Source organism: Equus caballus, chromosome 1 (assembly GCF_041296265.1).
Source record: "Equus caballus isolate H_3958 breed thoroughbred chromosome 1, TB-T2T, whole genome shotgun sequence".
Classification (NCBI taxonomy): domain Eukaryota; kingdom Metazoa; phylum Chordata; class Mammalia; order Perissodactyla; family Equidae; genus Equus; species Equus caballus.
Window position 1 is genome coordinate 97,250,756 of NC_091684.1, and position 20,024 is coordinate 97,270,779.

The window sequence follows — 20,024 nt, forward strand, 5'->3', positions numbered from 1 at the left end:
GACGAATTTTATTAAAACAATTGAAAGTCGCCATTTGGGGCCCAGGCAGTCAGTGCCTGCTGCAATGTGTTCCTGGAGGAATGAGATAGTGATAAGACACCTAAAATCTTTAGCAGGGCTCTCAGAACTAAGGGATCCCAAACTAGGGGGACCAGAGGCCCCACACCCTTTATGTGCTTCCTGGCCACATGGGCCTGTGTGACAGGCCTTTGACAACGTGAGCGTGGGCTTCATCCTCCGCCCTCCAAAGCTGGAAAGCTGTACTGACGCATTGCTGCTGTCCCTTTGGGCCACGGCAGGCCACAGCAGAAGGTGGTGGGCACAAGGAATCTCTCAAGTATGTCTCAGCATCAGCAGCATCAGCCCTAAGAGGGCCATGCAATCAGACAAGGAAAAGGAAAAAAAAAAAAAAAAGCATCCACATTGGAAAGGAAGATGTAAAACTGTCTGTTTTTGTGGACGACATGACCCTTTATGTAGAAAATTCGTGGAATTCACAGAAGCACTGTGAGAACTAATACATAAGTACAGTAAGTGGCAGGATACCAGAGCAATATACAAACATCAATTGTATTTCTATATAGGAGCAATGAACAACGCAAAAAAAAAAATTAAGAATACAATTCCTTTCACAATAGCATCAGAAAGAATAAAACACTGAGGAATACATTTAACAAAAGAAACATTACACTTACACTGGAAATTATGAAACACTGCTGAGGGAAATTAAAGGTCTAAATAGCTGAAGGGATATTTCATGTTCGTGGACTGGAACACTTAGTGTTGTTATGATGACTATTCTCCCCAAACTGAACAGATTTCGTGCAATCCCTATCAAAGCTCCAGCATGCTTTTTTGCAGAACTTGACAAAATGATCCTAAAATTTATAAGAATTTTAAATACAACAAATAGCCAGAATAATTCTGAAAAAGAACAAAGTTGGAGGACTTTAACTTACTAATTTCAAAACTTGCTATAAACTACAGTGATGAAGACAGTGTGGTTCTGGCATAAGGACAGACATACGAATCCAGCAGAAGTGACTGTCTAGAAAAAAATTCTTACATTTACGGTCAATTTATTTTCAACAAAGGTGCCAAGACAACCTACTGGGTAAAGGAGGGCCTTTTTAACAAACGGTGCTGGGACAACTGGACATGTACCTGCAAAAAAGATGAACTTAAACCCTCAACTCTCACCCTACACAAAAATTAACTCAAAATGGATCACAGATTTAAATGTAAGCTAAAGCAAGAAAACTTCTAGAAGACAACATAGGGGAAGACGTTGGGTCTTCAAGACCTTGGGTTAGGCAAAGATTTCTTAGATATGACACCAAAAGCATAGTACATTAAAAAAATATGATAAAGTTGAGCTCATCAAAATTGAAAACTTTTGCACTTTCAAAGACATTAATAAAATGAAGACAAGCAACAGACTGGGAGAAAATATCTGCAAAACCCCCATCTGGGAAATGACTTATATCTAGACTATAAAAAGCATCCTTATAGCTCAATAAAAAGAAGAGAAGCAAGCCCACCACAAAAATGGACAAAAGATTTGAATGGCTATTTCTCCAAAGATCTATAAATGGTGAATAAGCACATGAAAAGATACTTGGCATGTTAGTTATGAGGAAACTACGAAGCAAAACCACAATGAGATATCATTTCACACCCTGCAGAATGGCTATAATAAAAAAGATGGACATAACAGGTGTCATGAAGGATGTGGAGAAATGGGAACCAGCCTCCGTCGCTGATAGGTGGATAAAATGGTGCAGCAACTTTGGAAAACAACTTGGCAGTTTCTTAGAAAGTTAAACGCAAATTTGTCAGAGGGCCCAGCAATTCCACTCTAAGGTATCTACCCAAGAGAAATAAAAACCTATGTCCATACAAAGACTTACACATGAATGTTGTCAGCAGCATTCTTCATAAGAGCCAGAAGTTGGAAACAATGCAAATGTCTATCAATGCGAATGGATAGACAGACTGTGGTACGTCCATACAATGAAATATTATTCAGCAATAAACAGGAATTAACTGATTCATGCTATGACTTGGATGAACCTCAAAACAATATGCTAAGTGGAAGAAACTATTCACAAGAGACTACATCGTGTATGATTTCATGTATATACAAAGTCCAGAAAAGGCACATTTAGAGAGACAGAAAGTAGAGGAGTGATACCTGTAACAGTTGGCGGGGCAGAGATTACCATTAAATGAGCATGTGGGACCTTACTGGGGTGATGGAAATGTTCTAAAACAGATTCACGCTGAGGGCTGCATGACCTGCTACATTTAACTAAAAAAACCATCGAATGGTATGTACGCTTGGAATGGGTGAATTATGTGATGTGTAAATAATGCCTCAATAATGTTTTTTTTAAAGAAAAGAGTAAAATGAGGCCACCCAGTTTTGGAAAACCAGCCTACTTTATCTCCCTACCAGTGAGTGTCAAGTCTGGGGGAACAGAACAGGCAAAGGAATGATACTTTGTTCAAAAGACATCCAATCTGCAAATAATACAAAGAACTGAGGGAAACTGGGCAAAATACTCTTGCTTGTTGGGAAAACTCAAAAACGAGTGAGAACATACAGGCAACGTGGATTAAAGGGGCTAAAAAGAGTGTTGTGTCTTCTTGCCCACTCCAGGCAGAAGGGGAGGCTCTGTTCCTCGCTCTCACCTCCCCCGGGCAAAATCCCACGGCACAGAGCCCCCCCCAGCCCTGATCTGCACAGCTCATCTTACTCTGTGCACAAGGCTCTTCCCTCCTCTCAGGCCCGGCAGAGAATCAGACCTTGAATGCACATGGTGCAAAGGCACTTGTCCCATTTGACTTACAAGTCTCAAGTGGCAGAAAAACAAAATGGTTAGGTATCGGGAGCCTGTTCAGAAAAGAAGGAGGGGCCGGCCCAGTGGTGCAGTGATTAAGTGTGCACGTTCCCCTTTGGTGGCCCAGGGTTCACCAGTTCGGATCCCGGGTGTGGACATGGCACCGCTTGGCAAAAGCCATGCTGTGGCAGGCGTCCCACATATAAAGTAGAGGAAGATGGGCATGGATGTTAGCTCAGGGCCAGTCTTCCTCAGCAAAAAGAGGGGGATTGGCAGTAGTTAGCTCAGGGCTAATCTTCCTCAAAAAAAAAAAGAAAACAAGGAAAAATTACCATTTTCCCAGGAGAAGAAAAATCATCATTGGTCGAATGACTTCATTTGCAGTCAGAAGCTGTTAGGAAAGCAATCGGGAGGTCTGGCCACCAGCTACAGAAAATTAAATATTGGTAAGAGAAAAACAGTTGTGGGAAGAATTGTATTTCTCTGTGCAAAACGGGTGACTACGGACCTGATTTTCACCAGGATGCTGGCTTTGGGTTCCTTCTGCTCTCCTATCTCTTTACAACGTGCAGTTGTGTGTGTGCTCCCCTGGGGAGCAGCTCTCATGGGCCCTGCGAGATGACAGCTGGGCAACTGGACTCAGGCAGACTTCTCCCACTCACCCCAAACCGGAGGGAAAGCTTAGTGTTAAGGAAACCATAAATAAGTGGTATAATTAAAGGCTGCGGGCTCCCTCCTTGGCTCAGAACAAGCAGAACTGGGTGGACTGTTCTTCAGCTCGTCCAAGAATCAGAGGCAGCAGGGCTGTAGCTGAACAAATCAGGGGACTCCTCAAGTCTGTGACCAAAGGGTATTGGGGCAGAGCCCTGAGACTCACCTGTTCTGGCCTCTAGCATCACTGAACCACACTTTTCCAGTCTATGCAGTTGCATGATGCATTCCTTCACGCCAGGCATGAAGGTCTGGCTAAGCCATGAAGAGCTGACATCCCACAGCACACAGCCCTATTAATGCAGTGGGACCCAGATAAGGACCAACCAGTCTGTGCAGACCCCTCACCGTGCTCCCATGCGGGAGGCTGCCAATGGAGCTGAGAAGTAATAAGAAAATGCTACATAGGAAAGGGTTAGTGTGAGCAGAGACAACTATCTCCAGGCCTAACTAGTACAAGCTACAGGTGTAACCTATGCAAGTTTGGGAGCAATGCGTCTTGTCAGTGACGGTGGACCTACCTCTGATGCATACGGTAATGTGTTCCCAGCCCCAATTACCTGCAAAAAGGAGTGAAAGACAATGATGCACTGGTCCTAGCTTTGGAGTCGGGGAGATCCGCCACCAGCTGTATCTTTGCATAAGTGACTTATAATTTGCTCACACATCGTCCTCCTATATCAGAATGTTGTGAACAAGGCTGCTCACTGACTCAGCGGCTGCCCCATCACCAGAGACTAACGGGGCCTAGGACCCTGCAGGGAGATGAAGGTGGCCTAGGGGACACGTCTTGCTGCTCCAGAGAAGAGTGGAGCACAGGAGACAGGGCACAAGCAACCACGGATGGGGACAGGCGCAGGTGGGTTATAGCAGGGAATGAGGACTGACTGGCTCTAAGGGACACTGACTGGTATATTGACCGGACACGGAGGGCCTGCGGGGGAAACGGGCCCACAGAGGCTGGGGAGGGAGGTCTCAGCAGCCCTCGCTGTTTTCTTCTGCTGTTCTGCCTCTCTCTCTGTGAGGATCATCACGACCTGTCCCATCCCTTCTTTGAGGGCCTCCCTCTAGGGTTTCACTCATTTTGTTGCATGGCTTTGCATGGAACCATTAAAGAGAATGCGACAATTCTGTGTGCCATGGATTTTAATAATATTTCCAGTCCGTGTCAAAGAGCTCCCTAGACACACATGTCCTTACTCCAGACAAGTCTGGTTGGGTACGGGAGCTAGAATAACATTTTGCTGAGGCCAACTTGAGTATGTCGTGACATACGAGTGACATTTTGCATCCTGTTAGGTCATGTTCTTAGAAAACGAATTATCCTTCATTTTAGATATTTTAACTTGCTGTTGTGAATTAATAAAAGAAATTTTATAGAACTGAAACGCCCCACTCCATCCTTCACCGCCTCCCCACCTTCAGCTCAACTGGTCGGGGAAAGCAGTAGAGGGCATTTTCAAATTCATGGTCGCTTTTTCTGCAGGTCCCATTCCGACCTTCCACTTGTCCGCTCAGGTGACAAACGTGCCTTCGACCACAGAGGCATGAGTTCAGGCCTAGGGGAGTGAGGGCTGGTGGGAGGATGTGCTCACTCCAGGGTGGGGCGGGCCCCCACCGCTGTGACTGCTTCCAGGGGCTGTGCAAATCCTGCAAGGGCAGAGAGGGCTACACAGAAGACTGAATCACCCTGGGAAGGATGAGAAGGAGGTCAAAGGCAGACCAGGCAGGACCCGGGGCCCCGAGGAAGCCTGGCTGCACTGAAGCTTCCTGGGGTTTACTTTCCATCCCCCTTAATTTTCCTAGATCCTAGCCCATGTCAGCTGGGCTCAGGAAGGCTCTGGGTCTACCCTGGGCCCAAAACTTAAATGAGAACTGAAAGACTGTGGTGACAGCCGTGAATGAAGTTAGAAATCCCTAAGGACAAGGTGGCCACCTCTCCCTTCCCGTAAGACCTTTTTTCTAGGCTCAAAATTGTATGTGTGTTGGGGGTGGGGTGGGGGTGGAGTAAAGGGGATCAATTATTGAAGGCTTCTGTGCCAACTGCTTCACAAACGTTGCCTAGGCAATAGAAACGCCCGCTATTTAAAGCAAAAACAACTTTTCTTTGATAAGAGCACTGTCTCATAATTAAAAGAAAATGTATACATTGAAGATAAAAATAAAACCACTCATAATTCTGTCATCATTCTTAACATTTTTTTTATGTAAGTATTTATAAGCATATACATATTAGGACTGCACTGCATTCACAGCTTTGCTATTTTGCTTTTGTCCCCAGTAATAACGAGAATATTTTGAGTGAATTGCTGTAATGTGATTATTCTGGTAAATATTCTTCAATAGCATTAACTGACCACAGAATTATTTTATCAAACGGATGAAATATTTAATCCTCCTACTGTCTGACATTTATTTCTTATTTTCCATTCTCTTAAATAGCCTGCATATGAAGGGATACAAGTGGCCTGTCATTCCATTTTGCATCTCTCTACTAGCAAAGGTCAATTTTTCACATTTTATTATCCCTTTGTACGTCTGTGGTTGGTCCATTCTGCGACTTAAGTCATGTTTTTTGCAACACACACAAGTGACTATAAGTCTATGGTCTCCCCTGCTTCTGTGTTAAATCTTGGGGAGCTCTGAAAGGCAGATCACTGTGCTCCACTCCCCTTCCCTCGGCCCCAGCGCCCTCCAGAAGAGCAGTGAGACCAAGGTCCTGGTTCTCGTGTGTGCATGGGGGGTGCCCGAGAGGTGCTGCCCAGGTGGGGCCCAAATTCTTCCCGGAACACCTCCTCCAAGCTCTGCCTTGCCCTGGACTTCTGAACCCGACTGAGGCAGCAAGGAGCTCGGAACACAGGTGTCTGCACCTCAGGGTTGGTCTGGGACGCAATTTAAGAGACAACATACATTAATAATTCATCACAGGTCCTACAACTTTTGCTTTTCATTGCAATTTATATTTGCACGTGAATTACCTTTAATTTATATACGTAAGTGCAAAGCCTCAACTGAAGTCTGTCATGAAAATTCCCTGTAACTCAGAAGTATTTTGAACTGATCATGTGCTTAAAAAGGCCTCAGCTTGGTTGAATACATCATGGCTTAGTAGAGATTGTGTGATAATGGTCTAATTTTTGTTTAGCTGTAGTTTTTTTTAATCTGACACAGGTGCACATCTGCCGAGGAAGAGAGGCTGTGGAGGTAAGTTCGCGTGTGAGCACGCACCTCTCTTCACTGGATGCTAGGCCCTCTCTCAGTCCTGTGCTGGGGATCTGTCTGTCCTGCTGGACTACCTTGATCTCGACCCCAGCAGGGATAGCCTCCTTCACCCCCCACCACAAGGTCACACCCAGGGTGTGGCACAGGGCAGGCATTTCAACAGTGTTTACTGGGAGGAACGAAAGAAGAGCAGCTGCCTTTCCCTGTTGCAGGTTAATATTTGAGACACGTTTTTGCAGAAAACTCTGATCACCTAAAGTATTACCAAAGAACCATCCTTCATACTCTAAATGGATGTGTGAATGAATGCAGTTAAGTGTGGATTAAATAACAGGTCCTGTTGCGGGATCTTGAAAACAGCAATCCCCTTTCATGGTTGAGAAATCAGAGACAGGTCTGTGAGGAACTGTTCTTTCCTCTCTTCTATTTTTCACGAGATGGATGCTAATAGAAGGGTGGTTTGGGGTAAATTGATGAATGGGGAAAGGCTCTTCTTGATGACTAAATTTCTCCTCAGAATCCACATGGCAAAAAGTGGCAGGCATCCCAGACTATCAATTAGACCATCCTAGATATTCTGTCTACGAGGCTGGGATGGAAGGAAACGAGGCCTGGACATACACCGGGTGTGAAGGGAAACTTCAGAGCTTATGGGCCCAGGTTCTAAGGGAAGGCGGCTCAAGACAGTTGACAAGTGTCAACATTAAATCCTAATCACCTAAGGGAGAGAATGCAGAGTACTTAAGAACATCTGACATGGCTAAAGGAGGTCTTGAATAAAATCAGGTTATAAAAGGCCAAGTTTTCAAAGGGAAAGGAAGGCACGTCACCAAGAATTAACACAGTATAGAAGCAAAGGCGAGAACAGTGCAAGGGGATTATAAGACCCAGAATGAAATGAAACTAGAGGGGAAATGTCGTCAAAAAGGAGTTTTACTGTTAGGTTCAAAATAAGATGATGGACAAAGAACGCAAGGGCATTCTTGAACCGGATGGCATGACGTTAAACACCAGCTGTGGGTTCTCAGGCTCCATGGCGCAGGGACCACGTGGCCTTCACCTCTGTGGACCCAGCAGCTGGCTCAGGGACTGACAGAGGTAAGACATCCCACTAAAATGACTTAAACCCAACTAACGGAAGGAGGGGTCAAAATTCACTTCTACTTGTCTTTTCTGTAGGGGAGAAAAAGATTTTCAGGATGGAAAAATGTCGAATGAACAAGATAATGAGAAACAAGTGAAATGATTCCACTTGATGACAGACTAAAAAGGAAAAATTTTGAGTTAGTCTAAGAAAATACTCGCTAATAACTCAGAGGACCTTAAAACTGATAGAGGTGTCCTAAGAGGTCACTTAGTAAACGCCATTCTCAAATTTATTACAAATGAAATTTCCTTCACTCTTTTTTCAGCATTTATGTAACCATTTTGGATTAATAACATATCACTGCATCAAGTTTTTATATCCTATGACTATCACATATAGTTAAATTGGAAAATAAATGATAAACTCCCTATTCCTTTTGTTCCTAAATACTACATGAAATTTCATTAAACATTCTTCTTGCTTCAAGCTATTTTGCACAAATGTTTAAAAACAATAAAACAAAGTAATTAAAATTATAATGTTTTCCCCTTTTATGTAGCATTCTAACTTAAGGTGCTAAGATTTTTAAGGAAAAATTATACCCATTATCTCAGTATTTTTCTAAGCAGATATCTGATTAAAATGGTAACTGAAGTATTAGATGACTAACAGAGTCTGTGAAAACACAACAAACTTGTTCAATGCCTACTCAATCAGGACTTGATTGTGTGATATACGTGTAGAGGGAATTGTGTGAAATGATAAAAAAAAGGATCAAATGAACAGCAGTTTAGATCTTTGTGGAAAAAAAGATATCTGAGAAAAAGTACACTATGGAAGTCACTGTTGACAAGGACAAGAACACTTTTATAATTATGAACTTTATTTTTATTTACTATGCCAACATTTTCCGGAAAGAGACTTTACATCCAGTTTTTATAATTCATTTTACAAGCAAATTCTACTATACAGTATTTACTCTGAACTGGTTTTTTAAATCAATGGGAAAAACAATACTGCAGATATTAAAGATTGTGATGTTTTGTTTTTATTTAGTAATGACTTAAGAGACTCTAATTCTCAGGGTCAGGATTATTCCATTATGGCAATGCTTTACCAAGGAGAAAGTGGGTAGCTTTTCCCCAGCAAGGTTAAAACATACGATGTACTTTAATTAATAGCATAGCTGTAGATTGGCACCCACCACCATAATCATTTGTCCAAACGTATTGTTTCAAATTGCTGCAGCAGAAAAACTGAAGGGAGGTGTGGAAAGAAAACTAGAAAATGTAATTCAAGCATCAGAATTGAGAAAAATAGCAAGATCGATCATCCCCAAGGAAAAACATCAGGTATCTGTATTACAGCTATAATTAATTTTCAGTGTGTGCATAAGCATGCAAACATAACCACCCCAACTAATTCATAAACACGAAAACTACTGTGTAAGATGGGGAGTAAAGTGAACCTGTGCTGCAGTCTTACTGATCTTCATTGCAAACCTATGTGGTGATTCCAGATTACATCCTCAGTGCCCTAGAGACCAGGGAAACGTCCTGACAACCCTGCTAAGGAACGGACTGCGTGTCCGTAATACCATCTATGCTACAGGAAGGTTAAGACGGGGCAGCTATAGGGGGAATCATGTTGTCTTTGATACACTGAGTAAAATACTTAAGGGGACAATGAAACACTCAAAGAACTTAGTGCTTTAATGGGGAAAGTGACATGCTGAGGATACAATTCTGTGAGAAGCTGTACTTCAAACAGCAACAATTATAGAGAAATTCATTTCAACAAAGAAAGCCACACCCAATAGGAGGCATTTGGATATTTCAGGCACAACTCCAAGCAATTAAGCTCATTTAAAGTGCAAATCTGATATTTTCTTTCATATTCAGATTTTTATTTGTTAAAATAGTTAATAAGTTCCTTACTATCTATATAAATACAATGAACAGTAGTCTATATGCCTGAAAATATTGCACAAATTAAAATGAGACTCCAAAAGAAAAATGCTAAAGGGTCTCAGTTATTAGAAACATTCTAAATGATATAACTATATAATTCTTTGTTTAATGCCTTAAAATCATCTGCATCTGTACTGATTAACTCCTTAGGCCAAGCTTTCTTTAAAGAATTTGATATGCATCCCATTAACAGTCAAATGCATAATTCTACATACTCTATTAATTTTCTCTTTCACAAATGTGAAACTTAAACTTCCAAAACACTTCTTCTTTAGGACGTAGAACTCATACGTTGCAACCATCTTCACTGAAATCACAAGAACTAAGACAAAAAGGGATCTGAGTTCCTGTGGAGGAGGGTTTGGCACAGAGCTGACTTAGAGAAGCACTAAACAGAGATCCAGCCAAATCAGAGAGGGTGATCTCCGACGGTTCAGGTGAGCTACATCCTCATCTCAGAATTTGCGACTTGACGTTTACTAAGGAGTAGACTAGCGGAATAATTATTCTGGCAGCTTTTAAAAGAAAACTGCAGGCAAATACTTCGTTGTTTTGTGCAAGCATCCTAGATTGTTCTTCTCTCACGTATATTACACTTCATAATTACACTGATGAGACTTCTGCCAAGATTAAGGCTCAAGAAAAGTACAGAGAAGTTAAACTGATTGGTTAGTATTTCTGCAAATTCATCGGTGGCAAAAGAGAGCAGGAAAGATCGGAACAAACAAACTGCAGGAGTCAACATTTTTATATAACAGACAGAGACATTTCCCTCAGACTAGTGGAAATAAAATAAAGTAAAATTGAAAACTTTTAAAGTAAAAATTTAAAACTTTTCCCCTAAAGATAAAGGCGTACTTGTCAAAATGTTCCACAAGAGTCTATACCAACTCCTAATAAACCAAAAACCTACTAATTCCTCAGTCTGTTTCACTTTAGGGAAATGTGGTGCGGTAATATCCCATTTACAACACATGAGATCAGCTTTCTCCTTCAAAATGAAAAACCACATGTCCCCACTCACAGCTGCAGCTGTCCCTGCTCTTCTCCGTGAACACACGAGAGCTCTGCTGTGCTCGGTCACTTTACACTAATAACACCTGGACCGTGTGACAGACATTCTGAAACTCAGCGCTTCTCTGGCAGAAGTGCTATCGAATAAGAGTATGGCACTGGATGTGTGCTGCTCACCTGTCGCCAAATGCAAAAATAGTCTGTGTCCAGGGAAGGGCAAATTCTCTCGACTGGTTCTCTGGTAGGTAAGGGAAGACTGCGTCAAAATGGTAGTAAACCCCTCTTTCGAAATTTCCACTAAAGCACTTGCTGTTGTTTCTCTGAAAAGGGTCTGACAATTTCACCAATGTACGTTTGTTAAAGGAATCCTTAGAAATTTGAGTGACTAACTTTTTGGCCATAATCCCTTTTGAAACGTTTTTGGTCAGCTGATCACAACCAAAATTGACTCTATAAAAGGCTATCTGTCTGAAAGACCTTAATTCCAATTAAAAAAGCAACAGGTGAACAACCGAAAGCTGACATGATCTGGGAGAACAGGAAGGCAAAGTCACTGAGCCATCAGACGACTGGCCCACAGCATGATTAGGTGCGTGCACATGGTCCCTGGGAGGCTCCAGAGCTCCCTTCCTAGCACAGTAAAAGGAATGAGCACGTTGCCACTGAAATATCTTTTAATACCTTTTAATAAGACACATTTCCCCTCTCCAATTCTACTTCTCTTCCCAAATCTACTTTTCAAGAAACTTGTCGTTCAAACACACACCAACATAAAAGGGAAACCTGGAAAACTCAGAAAAACAAAACTATTATGAATTCCAGCTTTCTCAAGACAGTCTTACTTAAATTTATAATTATTCTCAACATATTTTAACTTGTTTGCCTATAGAAAATAGTTTCAAATCCCTACATATGTGATATTTATATCCCATCAAAGTTTTGTGCAAACATTTCAAGTTCATTATTCCAGTCTTCGGATATTAGCAGAAAGTCAATAAATATAAATATTACAACAGGAATTTAAAATATATTCTGTGGAACCTTAAAACAGCTCTCATGGATCCGTAAGCCTATAGGGTTCAAAACTGAATTACCAGCAAAACTCTAGCACCAACATATGTTACAAATGAATACATCTTTAAGTACAGGTTTCAAGATGTATCTCAAGCTTTCCAAAATTCATCCAGTAGCAAAAAACAAATAAAAATGCGGGGTGTGTGTGTGTGTGTGTGTGTGTGTGTGTGTAAAACAAGATGTTAAAGTAACATATAATTGGTTTATATATATAATATGAAACATTTTTAGCCTGGGGAATTTGTCTGGTAAATAAATAAATATTGAGACAAGCTTGCTGATCCTAGCAAGGAAAAATAAAGCTTACACAGACTTCCCCTTAAAAGCCTGATCTCCTGTGTTCACCAGAGCTTTTGCATAGACCTTTTAGGTATACAGACACCGGCCAGAACTCTGTTTAAAGACTACCATCTTCCATTATCACCAAATCTTTAGTTAAAATAGTAACCATGTTCACAGGAGGGACAAGTGAAAAAGGGTGAGGCTCTGAGAATCGCGATTAATGCAGACCTTAAAAGGACTAAGTTAGCAAAGCACATTTCTTGCCTGCCGAGTGGAATATTAGGAATTCTCTGACGTGCAGAGGAATGGATAACATGATTGGAGCCTTGTGTTAGGCCTCTGAGATGGGTAAGCAAACTTCTGTGTTTACCTGAGACAAATATGCCAAAATGCTATGTACTTCAACCAGGATATGAAATGGAAGAGCCAAACTACTAGTAGAAGCTTCCACATTTTAATTTCAAGATTTGCAAGCTTGCAATGGAACCTCCATCATGGTAGCAAATAGCACGTAAAGCTATTACAGAACAGACCGTTCTTTTAAAAAAACAAATTGGCAGGTGATGGCTAGGTGCTCAATGTATCTTTGGTTTAGGAAGACGAGAATATCGATTAGAAGCCAAACAATCCCCAGAATTCAAATTGCCATTTGGATTCTGCATGATTTCTTTTTTCCTTGTGAGTGGCCTCGGGATGCTTGTCTTGGCTGGGAAGTTCTGAGGCTCTGCTCCGGGGTTGCTTATTGGTTTCTGCTTGAAAGAGCCAGAAGGGGGGCGGAGCTTAGACGCTTTTGGATTTGGATTATTTGCAAGATTTGTTTGACTAGATGTTGGCTGCAGTTTAGCTGAATTACATGGTATGATCATTGGTGACTTCTTACAAGTGGGAGTCCTACTTGAAGATGATTCAGAAACTGGAAGAGGTGCCAAAGAATTCAAGGCGGACGGCTTACAAAGCTGCGAGGACTTGGGCTGAGGCGCGTGGCCCTCCAGTGAAGACTCATTTCCTCCAACTCTCTGAGCCTGGTCTCCTGTTCTTGACGGGGGAGATGCCTGAAGAGAAGCGGGGACAAACTGCACGTCACTAATTTGATTATCTGCCAAATGATAAGGCTCTTGAGCATTCGTGGTCATGTTCAAGTCTGCTTCAGAAGATGTACTCTTTGCCACATCCTTAGTGAATTGCGGGCTTGACGACAAAGGCCGGTCTTCCAGACCACAGCTGCTCTCTTGCTGCAAGCCGTGTGGAAAGCTTTCATCCAGATGTGCATCGCCCTGAGGCATGCCCTGGATTATGCACTCACTGAGGGCCTCGATATGTGGTGGCTTTACTAGTTTTCCCTGGGCGTGGTCTGAGAGTCTGGGAAGGCTGCTGGAAGGCTGTAGTACTTGAGGCTATTAAAATTAAAAACAACATTAGCAACAATTCATTTTAGAAATGCCATCCAGAATTAATATAAGTTCCAATGAGGCTGTGTTGGTATTTATTATGTTTTAAGATGAGAAATATGTGGGTTGTTTTCTAATCAAAAAGTAAATTGCAATAGTCAAGTGAATTCATGAGACACATACAAGAGTGATAATGCAAACAAAAAATGATACAGGCAGTAAACACTAAACAAGATCCAAAATCAAACAGGGGAAAAGAAAAATCTCAAAGTACTGATTTACTGTAGAAAAAAGATTCCTGCCCTAATTGATTCATTAAGCATTTAAAACTTTACATATAAGGGAGCTTACAGAGTGATTTCTACAGCACTCTGGTTTAATCTCCATAAAGCATTCAGACAGTAACTGTGACAATCAGAATATTACCCATTTTAAAGTTTTTTTTTAAAGGAAAGCTGTTTACCATGTTACCAAACTTGACTAGTTGATGTGAAATTCTAACTACAAATAGGTCAATACATCTAGCTAATGCTAACCGACTTTTTATATTCTTGTTGAAAAGTTTCAGAATACAATGTTTTCACTGTTTGTTTATTCTGTCTCACTGCCATATGAGGGACCAACTAAGGTTCTTTTATGGCTGATACACAGAAAATAGATTTACCCTGCCCAAGAGTGGACATCCACTGAGTAAAATTAAAAATGATCAGCCTTTCGAATGACGGCTGAGAGTAAAACAAATCTGAAATTGCCTGTAACTTGAACTAAAGCTCAGAAGCCCAGAGAGCAAAGTTCCTAAGGCCCATGTGCCACTTCTCTGGAGCTCACTGTGTGGTTACACTCTATGCAAATCAAAGGAAAGAGGCAACTTCCATCACTTTTGGGTATGCAGAAAAGCAATATGAATCTTGAAGTTATCTTTCAGTGGCCCACAGAGTGAAAGTATATGGGAAAGAGCCTACTGGCTGTGTTCTGATACAGAGGCGGTTGCTGTAATGTATAAACACACACACTCACAGGTACACGTTCTATTAAATAATGTGGGCTGAAACTGTCAAAAAGTTTAGCAAAGGGCTTTGAAACGTGAACTTTAAAGGACTATTTTTAACTAATAAAATGACTGGTTTTTTTACTATGCTAATCCACAAACAAACCTACACAGTATTTCTAACTACTCCAAGAGAGGGGTGAACCTATTTATACTGTATCATTTTTTTCATCTCCTTGACCAGCACTGAATGATGGTTGCCAGGGTCAGGGGTCTTGGATTAGATTATGGCAGGGTTACAAATGACTGAAAACAAAGTTCACGGCCTCATGGAGAGATGGCTGGCCATGATGGCATAGGGCTAGTGCTGACTTACTACTTGAAAAAAAAGTAAAATCAAGACAGTGACTACTCAAAATGAATCTATACAGTATACGTTACACTAAATTCCTATTTTAGAATGTTTAAACTAAGTAAGCCATCTCAGTTTTTGCTTCAAGCTAAATGCCCTAGACTTTAAAGTCACTGGGTATTTTCACAATAAATAATCACAGAGATGAATAAACTGTCCTTCAAGAAGAAAGGTACTAAAAACTCCAGGTACTTAATTCAACACACTGTGTGGTTCCCTAGAAAAAAATGACCAGGCAAAAGTGATCATACACTTTAGAAAGACGAGCAAAAACACAGAGCAGGACCATATTACGCAAACTAAAATCTACCAAAGGAGAAAAAGGCAACCAAGGAGAATACAAAGGTGCAGCATCAAATGGTTGATTAAATGGGGATGTTTTCCCTTTTCACCTAGAAAAACAGTAAGATATTCTAGTCTAGAGTTAAAAATCTTAAAGCAATTGAAGACCTCTGAAAATAGCGACAATTTAAAGAATGACTTCATTGTAGTATGTCTATTGCCATTAAGGAAAGAAAGGGCATAAATGTGCTATCAGACCAAAGAATAAAAAGGTATGATTTTCTAATGAAGACAAAGCAATAAACTGATTATTAAGAACTAAACCTCCTTTAAACTGTAGCTCAGTTATTCATCTGCACTGTTTGATTCCTTATATTACCCAACTGACCGCAGCTCATCAGAGAACTTAATGGGAATACAGGGATAGAAAGACGTGTTTGATTGTATGGTAAGCAAGAGAGCTCCATATCAAATACCAGTAGAATTAGGAAGTTACCAGGTGTTTAAGAATAATAAAATTTTGAGTCTTTTAATTGAGAGGGGTTAAATCCAACAATTATATTTTAAAAAGTCTAAATTATCGCTTAATTACATTAAATAAATTAGTGGTTTCTGAATGCTGAATAATGTAGATTTTATATTTCTACTAAAAGTTTACTTTAGTGGTATGATATGATTCCCCCCTCCCAAAATAAATCTCTTGTTTCATTAATTGTTTAAAAATAGTTTGGAAATCAATTCTACTATTGTAAAGAAAAAAAGTCTCTTGAAGAAGATTAAGAAACGAGGACAGTGGGGACAAAGGAAAGGACTTGCTCCCGATATGTGGACGATTGTGTAGAACTGTTACCCACTAAGGACTGGACACACGCTGCCTCGTAACCTCCAGCAAGCAAAGTAGAGAAGTGTTCTGACAGCTTGCTGCTTGCAGTGCAATTTTCCCAAATTCTAAACACTCAACTGTATTAACAGAAAGGCAAGATGTCAACCATTCATCTTACCCACATTCACTACTGTTTCTGTGCCCGCAGACATCTTTAGAATGAATTCCAAATATAGAAAGAAAGATCCTATGTTCTCATGGATAATAAGACCAATAAAGGAACATCAAAGACCATTCATTGATTTTTTAAAAATTTCTACAATGTATTGTGCACTGTACTAAGTACAGGAAAATGTGGAACCGAACACAAGGCTGTTCCTGTGGTTGAGAGGCCTAGCAAGGGAGGTAAACAAATCATGAGACTAAGTCTCAAGAATTACAACACACGGAAACAAAAAGAATACACACGCCTGATTGGAGAGGTAACAGAAGGCACCCAAGAATCGCAAATATCTGAACTGAGCTTTAAGATGAGAGGAGTTTGCCAAGTAGACAAGAAGGGAAGAGCATTAAGGGCAGAAGGCAAGTACATGCTAAGCACAGAGGCAAAAGAAGAACATGGTTTGTTCCAGTAACTTCAAATTGTTAGACTGAACTTGGAGAGCACAGTGCTGGTGGGAAAGCATAGGCAAAGGCAAGCTCACAAAGGACTTCGTGCCAGGCTAAGTGGTCCTGACTTCGTGCAGTAGATGCTGGAAGGCACCGATGGATTTCAAGCAGAGGAATTAGAAGATCCATGAGTACTGCAGAACCTCACTCTCATGGAATCAGCGAAGAACGTGATGGGAGGGGATGAGCTTGTAAGAAGAACAGTCAGGTAGTATGCTATTGCTAAGAGACCAGGTGATAAATTCCAAAGGCCTAAAATTAGGATACCAAAAAAAAAACCTGGAAAAGATTAGAAGAGATTTTGAAGGCGGGACAGGTAAGCAGCTGTCTGGGAGGAATTTAAGATGAGTTTCAGGTTTGTGGCTCTGGAGATGCGTGATGAGGGACTGCCCTGTAGCTAAAAAAGGCCTCTGGGAAAGCTGCCCCTTAGCCCACTCATTCTATAGCCTCGGCAGCCCACAAGACTCGAGGGCAAAAGGAAGCCCCTGCTACTGGGGAACTTTAGTATTCCGTCCTCACAACTTGTAGAAGGGTTGTTACTGACACTGAAAAATGTGGATCTATCCCCAGACTTAGAGAATTAAGTGCTTCCAACTGGATCCAGCAACTTCAAGTCTTACTTTAGTTAGATACATACACTGCAGCACACCATTCTGAGAATTCTCAGATGCAATGGTTACATGTGTCAAGGTCAAGAGTGCCAGCAAGGGGCACTACTGGGTAATGGTGCAAGGTATGGTAGGCATCTTCAATGATCATTTTAATGTATATTCTGGGCTGCTTCCAAAGATAACCAAGACGATGAGCTCCTTACAGGCACGTACCACGCTTTATTCATTTTTGTTGCTGTAGTTGGTATTCCTAGTATTTGGTACATAGTAAGGATTAAATATACATTTGCCAGATAAGTGAATAAATAAATGAATATTAGCGAGTGGTGTATTTCAGAACTGCTCCTTTGGTAATAAATTATCAAAGTGACACATCCCTGTCAGGGCAACGATGCAGCACTAATAATCAAAGAGAAATAAGTTTTAAAAACACTGATGAAAAAGAAATCTTATAATAGAAATAAAAATATTTCCTCTAAATAAGTTTGGGGTTAGTGTAACGATTCATGTTTAGAACAGCTGGAAGGATTAATGAATTACACGTAACTTGAACACAGCACCTCCCATAACAACCTACACCAGTTAAGCCACAAATGTTTTTCACTTGAGGACTAGACATTTCTAGATGAAATGAGCTGGGGAAACTGTCGTAATAAACTTTCAGCTATTTTACATTTCTAATTCTAATAATTAAATATGATTACACCTGTTAAACACTTAGCACAGGACCTCCCAGCACATCAAAAGTGCTCAATAAATATCACCTATGATTATTGAAAGGTGCGAGAACGACAAATTCAAGGCATGGCCCTTTTGTAACTGGGACTTGAGAAAAAAAAAAAAGGCAAGTTCTATAACAGTATAATAAACTAGTTCCTACAGAATAAGAGGTTTCTAGGTCTCAAATTCATATTTCAATAATGTCGGTCACATCTAAATGTTTCAAATCCGTAGCAGGCATATCTGATATGACACAGAAGTTAAGATTACTTAAGTGCCTTCCTGGAGATAAACCAGAGCTGAGACATGCAAGGCACTTTACAGTTTAGAAAGAATTTCACATGGCTACATGATGAAGCTGCTACCACATGGCATTGAATCACTTGCCTTCTGGAGTCACACTGAGCTGGGTCTGAATCCTGGCTCTATCACTTACTATCAGTGAGATATTGGGCAAATTATCGTAGTACTCTGAGATGGCATTTCATAATTTACAAAATAAGGATAATAACAGGATCTCACCTTGCTGAATCGCTGTAAATAATAAACGATAACGTGTGCGTGAAGTGCTGTGTATAGTGCCTGACACACTGCAAAGGTCTCAGTAACGCTCTACTCTGGGCTCCGAGAGAACACGGCTTCTCTTCTTTCCAGGGCAGATGGCCCAGCTAAGGCTGCACACACGCTCTCTAATATCACAAGACCCTAGGTGGAAGGTACTGTCTTCTTTTTGTAAATGAGCAAACTGAGGATTAAAAAGTTATGTAACATGTCCAAATTCACACACTTTAGCAAATGGCAAAGCCAGAATTTGAACCACAGAGAAGTTAAAAATGCAGCACTTAAACTATTATTCTGTGCTATGTGAGTAATTCCAGTGAGTTAACAGACTTTCAGAACAGGCAATATAGCCAGAGGATTGTTTTAGAAACTCAACAGGCGGATTCAATACCCACATTCAGGTACTAACTTTCCTGGGTTGTGCCCTACCTCTTTCTTAGCTGATCTATCCTACACAGGATAACTCTCAGACACCAAACAGGCCACGCTGTGGAGCAGCATTTCTGGGGAAAAGTGGTTCCAAGTGACCCAGTGAAGAAAATACACCGAACACAAGGAAAGGAAAAATAGCACTCAGCACTGAGAAACGCTTCACCTTCTCCCGTTCGTACCACTTCAAAGATTTCTAGCTTAAGAAAAAATGCTCCTATCAGTTCTGTAGACATTCTTGTTCTAGAGTCACCAACAATAAGACAGCAATAAGACTGAGTAAAAATATGTCAAGGTGTGTAAGGCAGAAAGCAGGAAATGCTCTAAAGTGCAATAATGCTACTGCATAACAGACACAGGAATTATCTAAAATTACTTTCTTGGTACATACAAGTTTATTACCATTGAACACATTTTAAGGTTAAAAAGGAAATGGAAATGGAGCCATCTGTAACATGCCTGTAATTTCATGCAGGCTCTGACATGCATCATGCAAACTGGAAAACAAAAACAAAAATTAAAAAGAGACTACGAGGAAGGCGGTAAGAAAAAATCTGAAATTGTACTGTACCACGCTTTGTCAGAGAAGTAATGGACTAACTTCTCAACTCCTTGCCAATGGCATAATGGGAGAGCAGAGACAAGAAAAAGACAGGACAATGGTGTCAGAGACCACACACAACACCAAGGAACCGCCATGACTGGGTAGCAGCCAACAGTATTTGCTTTGACTTTTGTTGTGTTTTTCTAGGAATTATTATTTTATTTAATACATTTCTATAAAATTAAAACATATTTACACTTTCTTGCTGAAGTGGTTTGCAAATTGATACAAACATTCATATCCACAGAATAGTGTATGTCAAACTCAAACTTAAAAGCAATCACTTGCAGAATTTCACCAAATAAAATACTGGAAAGAATTCTGACACAATTTA

At 40.7% G+C, this 20,024-nt stretch overlaps 1 protein-coding gene across 13 annotated transcripts in view; it reads right to left on the reverse strand.

Moving 5' to 3' along the window:
* Nucleotides 1-8,728: 8,728 nt before the first annotated feature.
* CCSER2 (coiled-coil serine rich protein 2) overlaps nucleotides 8,729-20,024 on the reverse strand; it is a 172,441-nt gene continuing 161,145 nt past the window's right edge. For 10 of the 13 annotated variants that reach the window (XM_023648788.2, XM_070265650.1, XM_023648794.2 and 7 more), the window contains one exon: nucleotides 8,729-13,597. In XM_023648788.2, the coding sequence (XP_023504556.1) occupies nucleotides 12,779-13,597 (819 nt within the window). In that variant the 3' untranslated portion in view covers nucleotides 8,729-12,778. Of the gene's footprint in view, nucleotides 13,598-19,657; nucleotides 19,698-20,024 lie in introns of all 13 variants that reach the window. The other 3 variants (XM_070265649.1, XM_023648820.2, XM_023648801.2) reach the window with 1 other exon arrangement.